Source organism: Ixodes scapularis, unplaced genomic scaffold, assembly GCF_016920785.2.
Source record: "Ixodes scapularis isolate PalLabHiFi unplaced genomic scaffold, ASM1692078v2 PGA_scaffold2__306_contigs__length_199485367, whole genome shotgun sequence".
NCBI lineage: Eukaryota > Metazoa > Arthropoda > Arachnida > Ixodida > Ixodidae > Ixodes > Ixodes scapularis.
In genome coordinates this window covers 22,457,842-22,473,655 of record NW_024609857.1, presented here as the reverse complement: position 1 = coordinate 22,473,655, position 15,814 = coordinate 22,457,842, and the positions used below count along the sequence as shown (strand labels likewise).

Genomic DNA, 15,814 nt, shown 5'->3' with positions numbered 1-15,814 from the left:
GTGCCTTGCGCCTCCTCGTCCTTCCCAGGGACGATAATTCGTCGGCGTCGAAGGAGAGGACATCATTTTTGCCTTCTTGACTTTGTTCCTGTTGCTCCTGGTCTGGTCTTGCAGGCTCAGCTTCATGCGCCGTTCTGGCGGCATTGTCGACCTCTTCGTTGCCATATATGTCGGAGTGTCCACCGCAACGAAATGAAGACACTGAACTCTGGACTCCTACCGCCATCTATGAGCGACGGCGGCAAGCCACGTATCTGGTTGGCACCGGCGCTCATAGACGGCGGCAGTCTTTCCACTCTGGCTTGCCGACTTGCGGCCGGCAATTACTTTCCATTGTACAGCTCCGCTGGTCTTCTTTCTTCACCAGAGTGAAAATGCTGAAAGATTATTCTTTTTAAGTTTCTTTTTAGATGTTATAGAAAGCAATGACACTGGTAGGTTTTTGAAAACATATTGTACATCTTGTTTTGATGAGCGGTATATCAAAACGAAGTCATCGTCTTATTGGTCGCTGCTGTATATATGGCGTTTCAAACACAGAAATTTTAAAAGTGCCGTAAGACCACTGTTTCTTTAAGAAGTCCCTCGAAAGACGTGAGTTGAAGTTCGTGAAATATCTATGAATTTATTATAACATCCGGCCTATCAAATGCACTTTTAAAAGTACCTTCTAATAAAAATCTGCTCTGGCGCGCCGAAGAAAAAGGACCAGGCTGAAAAAATAGTTATACCGTACCGTACGTAACTAGTGCCAAGGCCCGTTTATCATTTTTTTTCTAACAAAGAACGTTCTAATGTTAACTGAACTGCCCTACTTGACTTACTCAAGGATAAGAGACTATCTTCAATTTTGGCACCAGAGTGACAGCCTTTTGACCTTTAACAGCATTCGAAGAACTTTAAATACTTCAGATGAGAGCAAGAAAGGAATCGGTTCTTCAGAAAGACCGAATTAATTCGATAACTTTGACGGCGGCCCAAAAATGCACAAGCCCTCTCACTTACAGACACTGCGGACAAGACGTACTGATCGATATGACACTCGACAAGGTCGCGCTGCCTATTTATTCGACGAATCACGATAAAACCGCCGTCAAAAAGTGACGACAGCGTATGCAAGCCAAGCCAGTTGAATTTTTGCAGAATGACCTGAAGGGCAGCCACGTGGTTCAAACCAAGAGATGGCCAATCGAAGAGACAGAGGCGAACACTGTACCCAAGATGACAGACGTGCAACGCTCCATATTGGTAGGACTACTGAACGAATTCAGAAAGTGCATTGCCATCTCACCAAGCAACTTCTGAGTCCTATTACTCCTAGAAATGGACATCGTTCAGGCTCCAAGAAGCACGCCTTTCTCTACATGACCGTATAGAACGAATGGCGAAGGTGGAGAAACAATAAACGGATAAAGGGTGGAAGACCTCGAAATAGTTACTGAGACAACCTCCGACTATGCTTGCCTTGTGCTAGTAGTGGACAAGAAGAATTTTAGAGAAGCGACTGGTGATCGACAATAAGATTTAAAGCTCACACAGTGGAGGAGAAGTACACCGACGCCAACCTGAGGTCCGCCGAGAAGGCGAGCGATAGGCAGGATACTCGGGAGCAAAACGAAAAGTCCCGTGAAACGCAAAGAAAGAAAAGAAAAGGCACTGGTTTAAAATGGAGACCAGCAGTGCATGCCGATGGCGGCCAGTCTTGATGTGCGATTCCTTTATCGACATAAACAGGTCTCCGATGAGTGTGCCGATGAAGCCGTGGATGCCTCGGCACGCCACCACCTCACAGACGAAATTGGATAAGCAGAAGCTGGAATCTAGGCTCTCAGAGCTCAGAACACGGGGTTCGTAAACAGGAAGTCATCGCTAGACTTCTGGTTGTAATAATGATAGTGGTGATAACCGTGACGGTAATGATGTCCTCGCAACCGCCGCTACAAAGAAAAAACAACCACCGGCATCTTGCCTATTGTGTTAGCAAAAAGGAAAGACTTCTTAACCCAATCCTACCTGGTCAGCGCACTTTTGAGGCTGTTCACCTCGACCATATGAGACCGTTTGTCCCACGCAGGAAATGCAACCAACACCTCTTTATTATCATCGACAACTTGCCTAGGTGTGTACGGCTTTTCACTACACGAGACACATCATTCAAGCACGTTCTGCGGGCTTTGGAGAAATTTATATTTGAGCGAGGACTGCCGAAAAGTATCATTCCAGCTCGAGATAGTTTTTTTTACTTCAAGAGCGTTTGGAGATTTTCACACGAAGCAAGCTATACGACATGCTAAACTCGCGTCATCCTCAGGCCAACGGCCACTTAGCGCGGGTTAACCGCACAGTGTGGCCTGTCATCACAACAGCAATGAAGGATCCTGATCATCGGAATTAGAATGCAAACCCCTAGCATGCAGCAAAGCGAATCGACGGCACATTACTCCAAACTTAAGGGGTGGACCAGAATGTCCAAGGCATATTACCTCGACGATGATGCAGTATCCGAAGAGTCGGATAACTTGCAGGAGTCCGCTAAAGTACGACGGCTAAGCAGAAACCGCGCTGCACCCGCTACGTTGAGAGACTGTGTTTCATGAATAAGTTGTTTTTGCCTGTTCTTTTTTTTTTTAAGCAGTTCTTTACTTAACGAGGACGTTAAGATCTCAGGGCGGCCGAATGTAGAAACTTTCAAGATTTATCAACACACTGTTGGGGCCCTAAGGGGAGCAAAAGGTGTACAATAAAAGCAGCGCGCCCTCGACCGCCAAGGAGAAGGCAACGTGTGCGCGTATGCGGGAGAGAACCGTTCGTACTCCTGTATGGAAAAACAGTCCGTTTTATTAAACATTTCATTCATCTATTTCTATCCTAATAATGACTTCCAGTGGGTTCTTTGTGCGGTCGATCTCAAGTTAAAATGTAAGTTGACATTTGCGATTTGTGCTGTTAAATATTGTGATACGTACGATAGGTTTTTGTGTGGGCTGGATTAGTTCATTTTTCTTGCCATATTATAAAAGCTTATTCGCACGCTTTTAGTCTCTATTTTAATAACGATAGATGAAAATAGTGACGGGAGTTGGTGAGAGGTTGTGCTCGACAACCCTTTAATTCAACCTTTTTCTGAAAAAATACGCCGTCGTTTTAAGGACTTGTTTGGTTCCACAGTAGTGCGCGGTTGTTTGTCCATATATTATTTTTGAAATAATCGAATTTACAGAAAAAATAAAAAGAAGAAAAACCATGAGCCATTCTGCTCTGTGAAGGTGGATGACCAGCGAAGCTGATCAGCACACGACACAGACCCGCCTCGAGTAGCTGGATGAGACTAGACACGCGCGACGGTGCCGCCACCCCGGGAGAGCGAAAGGAAAGGAGACTAGGCACTCAAGCGGGTTTGAACGACGACAAAGAGAGGGCGGTGCGAGCGTAGACATGGCCCACGCGGATCGCACAGCGGCAAATCTTTGAGAAACCTTTATTACTTGCCTGAAAGCCTGCTGATTTGAAAAATGGTGCCAATTGATAACTAATCTGCTGAAAATGCACATCCAAGTGATGAGACGTATGAGCTTTTGCATAGAATGAAACGACTTTGCATCCAATTCGGGACCTGAGTTTTTGTTGACGCACACGAAACATCCACGAAACCATAGCCATAAACAGCTTCGCAGTAAAATATATTGCTTTATGAATTTATGCAGCACCCCCTCCGCCCCGCGTCATCCCAGGAATACTTGTATTTCACATCGAGACACGGGCAGTAACATTTAACACTTATACACGTGCGTATGGGTGCTACTTTATGAATGGTCGACATATCCTCAATATTCATAGGCTCCACACGCTAGCAACGACTTTTCTTTGTGCTCATTTTTCAAAAAGAAGTTCAAGACGTGGCCCTCTTTGCCGAGCCTAACTTTTATAGCTGACAACTGAGAAGACTGCGGTTCAGGATGGAAGGTAAAGAGAACTTGCACTCGGAATGCTTCATGTACTTGTGGTGAAGACATAGTGGTGTGTGATGCAGTCTATTACTTCACGAACTTACAGCCCCCTTTAGGTGCTCAGCTATTGATTCTACCTAAAGAGGTGTTTTGCGCTAAGTACAGCGTCCCTGGTATTTGTAGAATAAAAAACCGAAGATCTGCTATGTGGTGTGTTATAGGCAATATCTCTGTCAAGGACAAGTTATCCCGTACTGTTCGGATATATAATATAGGATTGCTTTTACCGTTTTGTGCTTGTTATTTAAAATCAGGACATCCGTCGTCGAGGCCGTCGCGTGTTTTGTGCTGATTTTTTGTTTAGTTAATAAACTATAATTATTTTTAGTCGATAAACTGTAATTATTTTGGGAGCGCGTTACAACATCGTGGAGTTTTGTATCGTGTTCGACTGAAGCAGTAAAGATTTGTAGTTGCATACAAAAATAAAGTGTCTGAGACGCGAGACGCTAGACTCGGAGAGCGCGGCTCAGTAACGCGCTCGCTGAGGCTAGCGTCAGGCGTCTCAGACACTTAATTTTTGTATGGAACGAGGAATCTGCTGCGTCGGTCGAACGCACCGTTTAAAGGTTTCAACTAATGGCGAAAGGTATATACATACAACTAGGGCTGGGCGTCGATTAAAAATTCTGACCCGATTAATCCCCTCCTTTAGTCGATTAGTTGATCGATTATTCAGTCTCATTCATTTCCATGGGTAATATTTTTTAAAGCCAAAATTACACAATATTTTTTGTTTGCCTTTGCTGACAATGTTGCAAACGGCGCAATCTATAATTTCAGTTATGAAGCAACTTCGATACATACACTCTAAGAAAAAAAGGAGGAGAAAGGTAGCAACAGCGACTGTTCCTCCTTGTTGCGGACAAGTTGCCCAGAGAAGGGAGGAACAGCAGTTCGGATGAATAGAGGAGGACAAGTTCCTCCTTGTTGAGTTGGCGCAGGGGTAAAACATCGCGCTATTAAAGGGACCATGAAATGATTTTAAAATCGAATTTCATCCACCGCACGTCGTAAAAGGTGTGAAAAGGAACACAAAAACACAAGACTAGGGAGCCAAAAAAAATTATTTGCTATAGAACTTCTAAAAGAAAACTGGACTCTTTTGCGACTTCTTTCCTTCGAAAGCTCTGCCTTTTCACTACGATGCATACGCAGAAACGGTGCACGTCAGCCGAATCCACATCGCCTATTGGGTAAGAGCCTACCTCACCAGCACCGCGATCGTAAACAATAAATAGCCGGCGAATGTTTCCTAAAAGTTTTGTTAAATAATATTCAGATCCACATTTTGTAGCATAATTAGAGATGTGTGGCGAAAATTGCCAAATTTGATAATGCTGAGAGCCAAGCGCCATCTATTGTGTGGTAAACGAAGCAACTACTGCGCGTGCGCAGTAGGGCAGGGCCAAGTTCAGAACGGTTATTTCCTTTGGTTTCCTTCCTCTCAAAACTCTGACTGACTGAACGTTTATTTTTCTACGTGTTCATCTCGCGCGTGCCGACTTCAAGCAGCAAGAAAGAAATGTACTTAAAACAAACCACGACGAACAAGAACGCTGGATCCACAAACACCCGAGAAGAGCGACAACAGCCGCGAATCCCGCTCCGACGAAGCCCTCAGAATATAGGCCTAGCAGGCACTCCGACTCGGCGCAGCGTTGCTTCGTCGCAAGACCGTCTGCCTACGACCGGCTGGCGTACTGAATGGAATATGCCCGCGCTACCCTTGTGGACCCTTCCGTATTATAGTTTGATCGCTGACCTCAATTTTAGGTTAAGAGGTGAGGTCAATCTCTTCCCCTTGTTTTCCGAGGCAGTGTTGACGAACACTCGTCGAAAAGGGACCCTCGTCGATCCTCTCCTTGTTTTGTGTGATATAGAGCTGAAATAAACGCTCTATGGATTACCTTCGTAGCACGGTATGCACACTTTGTTATTGGTATGCCATTTTTATTCTGACAAACTGCACGTCACTGTCGAGCTGTAACAGTTCGTGGGAGGTATACGTGCAATACCGGTCCAACCTTTCTTTGCCGAGTGTCGCGTCAGTATCGAGTTGCAATTGTAAAAGATCGGTCCCGAAGCGCTTACCAACAGCGCGAATACAGCACTTCATCAAACGCGCGCGTCCGCTCCGAGTGTGAACAGGTATTTACGTGGCTCTTGCTGACAGTTCAAACGTATCTTTTTTAACGTCGGCTCGCTCCTGCATCTCCGAGACCGCGAAAAACGCCGCGGCAAATTGTTCCCATCTGCACTTCCCAACAGGCATACCGGCGTATGGGACTAGTCCCATGCTGTCGCTGTAGCGCAACGTATCTCATTGAATTTCGCTCAGCTGCGATGCGGCGATGAGAGGCCCCGATTCAGAAAATACGTCGGTGACATCGGCGCAGTAAAACCCACCGGCGCACCCCAACTCGCTAACGCGCCCATCTCCTACTGCAGAGAGAACTTCCGGTTCCGGAAACATGGTACGTCACGGCTTGTTTTGCGGTCAAGAAAAGGTCGATATTTCATTAATTTTTTGTGTAGAAGTTAATAAACCGAGACGAAAACGGATGCCTGTTCGGCATTCAGTGAACATTGACGGTTTATTGTAAAAGTTATCTGGAAAAAGTAAAAAAGTCATTTCATGGTCCCTTTAACCAAGTGGTCGAAGGTTCAATCCTCAGAGGAGCGGCCTTTTTTTTTTTTTTTTTTTTTTTTTTCGTCAAGTTTTTTTTTTTAATTTTTATTTACCAAAACACACATAAACAAACCCAGACCGATGAAAGGAAAATTAAAGTCCTTATTATTCACCGAGACGTTTTCCTCCTTCTCCAGGCAGACCGGAGGAAGCTTTCGCCCTCCCGACTCATCTTTCGGTTTCGTTTTTCAAGCACATCGCGCACGTTATTTAATAAATTAATGTTGAGTTGATTGAGCTTCAGCGGCAGCGAAGGCCGCCTGTAATTCCGTCTTCTAGTCCAAACGTGCAGAACATTTCGGTTGCATTGACGTTTTTACCACTAATTTTATCAAACGAGCTAACGAAGCCGCTAGAAACAGCGAAGTTCCGGAGCAGTGCCAGCAGCGCTACATACACTGGGTAAGGCGGCCGTCTCCGGTTTGCGGGACAGACGCGGAACTACAGCAGCGAAACCACGAGGAACTCTGTCGACGTTTTCGACGTGATGGAAATCGCGGGAACTGCGTCCAAGGCAGGCAGGTTTTCCTGCCGGCTGCCTGGGTGCCTTCCGTGCTGAGTTCGGTTCTGTTGTCCCGTGCCGAGTGCCAACCGGCATTCAACGTGATTCTGTATTTCTGCGTGTTAGCAACATCGTCAACGTGGTTCTGTATTTCTGCGTGTCAGCGACATCGTGATGGCAGTGTTGTGGGTTGTGAACAGAAGACTGGAATTATCGCCGATGTGACCGTGTGTTCGCGTATCAGTGGTGTAACAACAAGATGAGATGACGTAAACTGTCGGGCATTGATGCCGCTGGTCAGGCCGTGAATGGAGGGGGCGGGTGTCGCAGGATGACATTCCGCTTTACATTAAAGAGTTTAAAACCACTTGAGGGATTAGGTGCAGTCGATCGACGTGTGGATAGTCATGTTGGAACGCTGGTCTGAACGGTAAGCTCCTATCGTACAGTGGCCAATGTGACTGTCGGTCCCCGAGAGCGATTGCGCTCTGGAGAAAAGACTGAACAGTACGAAAGTACCTATGACGGAAAGTACGTATATTTACAATGGAAGTTTAGCATAAAAAAAAAAGGTAAAATCGAAAAAAAAACGCTATCCTTTATTTTACTGTTTAAATATATTACGGTTCCTGTAGAAACTGCCCTCCAAGTGGCGCGCTGGGATGAGCGCTTGACGTTTTCGAGCTCCCAACGGCGTAGCTCGGTACACTTAACAGTTGCCGCAAGTCGCGGCTTTGACTGCATTCAAGTTGATCGAAAAGCGATTTCTCTGCCCGTGAAGCATCACTTTCAGCTGAGTGAATATCCGCTCTACAAAGATTAATTCAAGACGGCAATTGCAGCCGTGCGCGAACAGCACAAATAGAAAAACAAACACTACAATATAAATACTGGCTACGAAGGGCCGTGCGGGAAAACAAACTCATGGCTTCGAACCACATTGGAGCGGCTAGATTTATTGGCTTTCAAATAATTACGGCATGATCGAGCGTTTTCTTTTTAATAAGAGATTCATCCCCTGAGCCATTAAAAGTAGTCTCAGATGTATGACATTGCTGGAAAAAAATGAACATGTTCGGAATATTTTTTATTGCTTAGGGAGTCACCGAAAACTTCCGTACGTTCAAAACGACCAGTATAAAAAACGGAAACGCAGGGCTCGGGAGTAGTGATCGGGGTAGTGTTGGTTGTGTGCTGTTGTATTGATGTTTGTATGTGCGATGCCTGTATATGCGCTCAATATATGTTCAGCTGATGCTTGTAGTGTGCGTAACGTGACTACATGTGTTAGAGATTCCCGAAGAAAGGGAAACGCAATTGTGGCGTAAGAAAATAAACAAAAATTTTTGTAAAACACGAATTGGACGGTACCTAGCGCCACCTAGCCTAGCTACCCGCGATTACTCTGCTTGACCCTGCCATCTGGTGGCAAGCGATTTAACATCCTTTTACGCTACGCGGCTACGCCATAATTTCGTGTTACCGTGCTGAGATAAGCCAAGAGGTTGCTTCGGATTTGCTTTTCTTTGAGAGCGGCTTTTGGTTTTGCCGGCGAATGGTTTTCACTCCTCCGTGATGTGCGGTTGACGCAACGGTTGACGAAGGAATTGTGGCTCGAGGAATAGCAAGGGCAAGACATAAAGTGCGCGAACTGGGTGCCGGTTGTCTCCGTTGACCATCGCAGTGCTGACGGTGAGAAGACTGAGTGACTGCATGCATTCGAAACGTAAGTTTCTTTACCTGCAGGGGTAAAGAAACTTCGGAAGTAAATACAGTTCGCGGAAAGCTTGTGTTACGTTTTTATTTGGTGCTCCTCTCGCTTCGTACAATAGACTTAGTGTTCTCGTTAAGCCTTATCGAGCTCGATTTGCTCGATTCGTGGCCGCCATAATGAGATGCAGTCGACGGAGGAACTTTTGCTCCCTTGCTTAAGGGACGAAAGTTTCTCCCTTTCTGAAGGAACGTATGTGTCAAGAGCGTTCCTCCCTTTAGGGAGGACTATACTGACCCTTTTTTCTAAGAGTGAGGTGAGGACAGTTCAAAGACACTCACACCTAAAGATTATAACTTCAGCTGCATGAGGCAAAAGAGGTTCGTTGATATTTTCTGGCAAGAGCGTACTCCTTTGTATGTTGACGATAGCCTCTGCTGAGCTAAACGGACACTCGCAGGGCCGAGTCACGCGTAAACTTCTGCACTTGTCTGGAGTTAGTAATCTCGTCCTTGCAGTTTACTTTAGGCTAAACTTTCAGCCAAAGTTTGCCCTTCACATAGCTGTATTCGTTCATGTCTGCGTGGTAAAAGCACTTAATTTGTAGATTCTCTTGTTTCGTCATTAATTTATTAATCGGTAGGTTAATCGATCAATTGCCCACCCTTTAGTGGTGCAAAACTATCTAAAGTACTATCGATAGTATCGATAGTCACCAGAAATCTGACTATCGATAGTCAAAAAACTATCGATAGTACTATCGATAGTCGACTATCGAAAAATTATCGATAGTACTATCCATAGTCGACTGTCGAAAAACTATCGATAGTACTATCGATAGTCGACTATCGAAAAACTATCGAATGTACTATCGATAGTCGACAATCAAGAAAATACCGATAGTGCTATCGATAGTCGCGACTATCTAAAAATTATCGTTAATCGACTATCGGGAAACTATCGATATTCGACTATTGTAAACCTGTCGATAGTTCTGTCGACGGTTTACTATCGATCGTTTTGCGACGCTAGTAGTTCGCGTCGCTCCCTCTTCTGTTTTTCTCGCTTTATTTCTTTTCAAATGGGGCACCAACTAGGCCCAAGCACTTAGCATCCCAACTTTGGTTCAGCTTTCAGAGATGACGAAGACGGGAGTTTGGGCGAAGAGAGGAGGAAAGGAGGCGAGCGGCGGAGCGGCAACTGGGTGCGCTCTAATAATGCAAGAGTAGCGATAGTACTATTGAGAGTATCGATCGATAGTCGCCAGAAATCTGACTACCGTTAGTTCTATCGATAGTCGGCTATCGAAACACTATCAATAGTCGACTATCGACAGTTCCGCGACACTATCGATAGTTTTGGAAAAAGTATCGATAGAATCGTTAGTAAATTTATCGATAGTTATGCATCAGCACCACCCCTACCTGCAATGTAACCTCTAAAATATTTCTGAAGCATTTATACCTAAACCATAGGTTACAGACTTATAAGTTACAATATTAGTTATAGAATGGAGGAATACAGGATTTGAGGATGTGCACCTTTGTTTTAGGTTACCGAGCTTAGAGTGCATTGGCCCCCACACTACAATGAGTTTGAGATCCCTGGTAAAGTATATGTTTGAGTTCCAGCTTACCTCAAATACGGACGTGATCTTCAGTCTGTAAAGTACGGGTACATCGACATGAATTGTGAAGGGGATCAGCAGTAAGGTCGCCACTGACGCCGTCCACCCCACGTGAAGGCCGTAAGCGTAGAAGTGGGCACTGAACGCGATGATTCCCGTTGACGACATGACAGAGGCCAGGGCGGACAGGGCCAATGGAACCATCCGCAACGTCCTGCTTCCGAGAAACATTTCTTCGATGGTCAGACGGCCTGTCTTCTTGAAGGCAAGCACTAGGCCTAACCCAATAACGGTGACGGTGAAGAACGCGAACACCGCAAACTCGACAGGGTGCGTCATTGGCCTCGGCACGCTGGCCGCGGAGTCTGTCTCGAAGAAGAGTTCTGCACCAGCTGTGGTGCATCAGGTCCGACTTATGTTTCTGCAATTCTCCTTCTCCCTGTTTTCCTCTCCCCCCCTCCCCCCTCCTCCTTTTTGTCCCCCCGGACGCAGGTGTTAATTTGCCTAATTTTATTTGATCCGTCCCTCCCTCTCTCTATATATTTTTTCTGCATTTGATCATGGTCCTGTACATCAACGCACGGCTCCGACATCACGAAACTGCGGTGGCGCCGCTATCGGCATGGCACATGCACAGTTTCTCACTCCACGCTAATAAGCTTTCTGCGCAGGTGCAATTTTGGTATAGATGTAGTACAAGGTCAGGAAGGCCTCACAGACTACAAAAAAAAAGGGATAAAATAAAGATATATGCACTTGCTACATTGAATGACTAAGTTCTTTATTGCGTAGCGCCGTCATCGCCTTTCGCCGGAAACTCCACATGTTTGGACAAATGGGATCTGATTATTGAGACAGAGTGAGTTCGGAACTTGCAGCTGTTCACATGTCAGCTAAACAGCGGGACCTATACACTTATCCATGCCGTCGTTCTATAACAATGTGTCTGACTTAGCGGTTATAGACAGGCGTGCACGTAATTCTGCACCCCGACCAAGAACTTCCTTAAAAAATGTACTTTTTTGCAATACGCGTCAATCATTAAAAAAAAATCGAAATTGTCATAAAGTTGTATAAACGGTGTTTACTGGTGTTACATTGCGAACTCAAGACGACTGTCGCAGGTAGGGTTTTAAAATTCTGATTCCCTATCAACCGTACAAAGTGATTATTTTGTTAAACCACTAACCGAGCAATACATTCACTCTGAGGAGACTGTGCATTCTAATAAAGGCCCGTGAGTCAACTTTCCGTCAAGCAATCAAGTACTTGGACGAAGTTCGGTGAAGCACAACAGCAAAAATGATTTTGAACTTGAAGTGACGTATGGGTTGTGACCATGAGCATATACTTAAGCCGTGAAACGTCATACTCAATGTCGCAACTCAGGCATCCTTTTTAATATGATAAAACGACCTAAAACCAAAATAAAAAGTTTTATAAGCCTTTCTTTTTTCTTTTTTTTTTTCAGAGCGGTAACTGTATTTCTTAGTTCTCTACAGAAATGTGTTCTTATGTCATTTTTAAAGTAGAAATGAAGAGAAGCCGTAATTTTGCAACAGCCATGTTTATTTATTACAAGATAATGTCACTTAAAAAAGCGGTAACAATAAAAAGTGGCGTTCACCACACAGCTTGCACTTGTAGGGTAGAGGCGCATTTAACAAAAGCACAAAGCGGAGCATAAATCCTTCGATCTACTCCAAACTGCATTCGATAAAACAGCTGGGCAGGCACAAAAAGAACACACGCACACACTAAAATAAAAACTAACTCGACGGAGCCATAAAAGCTGAGCAATACAAAAAATGTTATACACGTGAGAGATGAACCCGAGTTCAGACCGCGTCGGCCGTAAAACTGCCTCTTTCGCCACCTGTCACCAAGAAAAGAAAATATGCGATCGACTTCTGTGACATTTACACTAATGCAAAAGCATGCGCTGCAGAATAGTTCACATCTATTCCGTCCCTTTCTTTATAAATTTGTGTAATTCAAACCAAAAAGACACAAAGAAACAAACAAAACAAAAGTTTGCGCGTTTTAGCTGTAAACTTCTTCAGAATTTGTTGAAAGTTGTTGGAGGTTGCAGCGTTCCGGTGGGAGGCTCCACAAAAGGCAGCGTGAGCCAGCGAAGCCCTTCTTGCGACATAATGCATCTTAATTTGTTCTTTACATGTGTTCGCTTAGAAAATGTCCTTTCACCCGAGCAACTTGTTACATTAATCATGGACTAATGTTGCAGAGCGCGAGTAAAGTCGTTAAATACCGATTTGTCCAGCCGACGGTCCTAGAGTGAACCCAGAGTCATAGGCGGTCATGCTCTTTGCTGTTTGGGTGTTTAGTTTGAGATTTTAAGAGCAGCATTTCAGCACGCAAGCTGTCAGGATCTAGTTAAAAACAAATAGCTCCAGATAAGCGCTATTTGCTCGTCCCCAGCAGATGGCCCCAGGAGTTTCGGCGCGGCCCACACAACTTCAGAAGCATCTTCTATGAACCTTTCCTCAATTCCTAAATAAAATCTTCAAGCATAAAAAAAACATAAATTTTTTTTTCCTTGCTTAAACACATTTATTTGCTTAATCTTTATCATTTCGCATTGACATTTTTTCTTCATCGAACTTGGGGAATCTCAATTTAATTTGTATCGGATATAGTAGGAGCGCCCGAAAATAATCTTTAAAAAACTGTCCCGTCTTGCCTCATTTATTTAAAAGCATATTGCAGATGTCTGATTTCACCAAGTGCAATGGTGAGATTAATTTTAGGGTCCTGAAGAGCTCGACTAACCTTCAAAATAAGCTGAGGAACAGGGTGGGCTATTTCCTAGCAGCACACCAAGTCAAAACTAATCAAATGAGAAATAAGTCATTTTCCTTTCCCTCTCGTCTCCGAGTGCTTCGTATAGCCCACAATCTCCCTTACCACAATCAATAACTCAGTGTAGTTCTCGTGAAATCGCGAATAGCTTTTACAGCTTCAGCACGGCGTGCCCACCTAGTCGTGAATAAGGACTTCGAAGTTTTCAGTTTTGTGCCGATAATATGGTAAATGAGCTCAAAGACAGCATGTGCACAACACTGTTTTCAATAAAGATTTACGCAAATTGCAAAATGCAAAAAAAAAAAAACAGGCAGATACACTTTAGATTGCTTACATGGGCGAATGCGAAAGCATTCTAATCCGTTTATTGACTATATTGCCCAATGACACGCGCACTAGGCCACACCTTTAGTCAGCCAGATGGCTGTGACGTGACGTGTGAGATGAGGCAAGCACTAGACACACCTTTAGACAGCCAGAACTGTGGAGTCGCCGTGGCGTCGGGGAAGCGTGCTGGACTCGCACCCCGGATAGCCCGTGTTTGGTTTTCCACCCCAGACCGAAATGTACTATATTTTGTTTTTAAAACCACAAATTTACTTTGTTTACAGGAACCTCCCTGAAAAATATGACGTCAATCCGATCATTTTTCCCGTGCTTTTAGTATTTGCGCCGTCGGCCACTTTTGGTACGATCGCATGGTCAGGCCGCCGACGACGTCGAATTTTCGCATAATGGGGCGTATAATGCTTTCGCATTAAAATCAAACAACATCCTGTTTTCTGTGCGTGATACACAGGCATCGATAAGCACCGGGTTTAAGCAGTGGGCATAGCAGTGTACGTACAGGAGCTTGTTGTTTTACTCTCTGCACTAATCATGAATAAAAAGATCTAGCGAATGTTTATACCGGAAAAATGATCCCCCATGTAATCAAAAGAAACTGTTTTGGTTTTGTTACAAAAGCAGAGCGCAATGCTTTCAAGCAACACACATAGTGGCTCCTTGTGTTAACTACATTTGCCTTCTTTAAGATCATAATATTCCATGATCATAAATAATTGGCCTCTCAACCGTCGTGTGTCTTAGAGTCATCTACATACTCAAATGGCTCTAGTAGTAACGCTAATTCTTTTCCTCACACGTATCCGGTACTCCGACGGTGCAAAGAGTCAATACGAGTTATGAAATCAAGAGCAGAAGTTGTGCACATAATGATGGCATGCAGTTAGGCAGCAGAAATAAGTATCCGACGACACTTCTCTCTTCTTGATGTACCCCAAAACACGCCGGATTCCGTACGATTGCCGTGAAGTGACTATCGTCGACACTGTATATTGGATATGCTTTGTTATTTGAGAGCTTTCTCAAATCCTGTTCGAATAACGCGGCACCGTGGGCGTGCAATATATACGTTAGATTGATCAGACTCGGTGAATGTCATGTTGTGGCGGGCCATGTCTATGCACCGAATATTCTGTGTGGTCAAATATTTTCGACGGTTAAGGCCTTTGTAGATTGACACGGATGCGTGCGTGGTGCCGTAAAAAGATCAACATAATATGAAACAAACATTCCAGTTGCATTTTTTTCTGTCACGCACGGACTCACCAAAACAGCTTTCATTTCTTTGCTTTTGTTTCCAAAAATTGTACAATGCATTCTTAAAAACCCCGAGAAACCCTATTCACCACAGAACACAAAATAAAAAATAGAACGCGGCAATTTCGCCTCCACCAGCGTCCGGAAGTGCGCCTACGCAGGCTGCCACAGCCCACTGATTAGAAAACCCAAAGCCCAGCGCAGTCGGGCAACACTGACGTACCCTCTCAAAACCAGGGACGCGCGCTGTAAATCGCATCGTTGGAGACTGCCGCTGACATGGTCTATAGCGCCGAGGTATACCATTGTGGTGTATGCCTGAAAACGCCACAAGACTACGCCATGCCGTTCACGTTCTGTCTATACGAATCTTGTCTGCGCGTTCCCGTGCAGGCAGCGGCTGCTCTCATACACGTCTTATGTTCAGGAAAGTTCTAAGCGAGCAAAGGCAATAACGCGGATGGACTAGAAATTTCCAGAACAGCAATGTCGTACCTCCGCGCGTAAAAGCCGATGCCACGCGAACGCGACCACGTGCACCCTAAGGCTAAATTCGGCGAGACCTTTTCGACTGATGCCGGACACTTTGTTCTAATTTGGGAACACAGGCATGTTTGCACATTCAACGTACGGAATCTCGAATTGCAAACTAAGTGGGCTTTTTTAATGTTAAGGAAATGTCTCGGCTTCGTGTGATCGCTCACGTTAAAAAGCTGCTCATGCGCACTCCATGGAAATGACAGTCACTTAAAAAAAAGTTTTCCGAAATCCAGCTGCAGCGCAGCAAACGCGCACGAATAGCGTCATGAAAGTGCGCTGTAAACTCATACGAATAGCATCGTTGAAAATG

General features: G+C 44.8%; 1 protein-coding gene across 1 annotated transcript in view; it reads right to left on the bottom strand.

Annotated features, from left to right (window-relative positions):
• Positions 1-10,878, bottom strand: part of LOC115331473 (sodium-coupled monocarboxylate transporter 2-like) — a 34,657-nt gene extending 23,779 nt beyond the window's left edge. Inside the window, exon 1 of the mRNA XM_042291236.1 lies at positions 10,549-10,878. Coding sequence (XP_042147170.1) covers positions 10,549-10,878 — 330 coding nt within the window. The remainder of the gene's footprint in view (positions 1-10,548) is intronic.
• Positions 10,879-15,814: the final 4,936 nt, after the last annotated feature.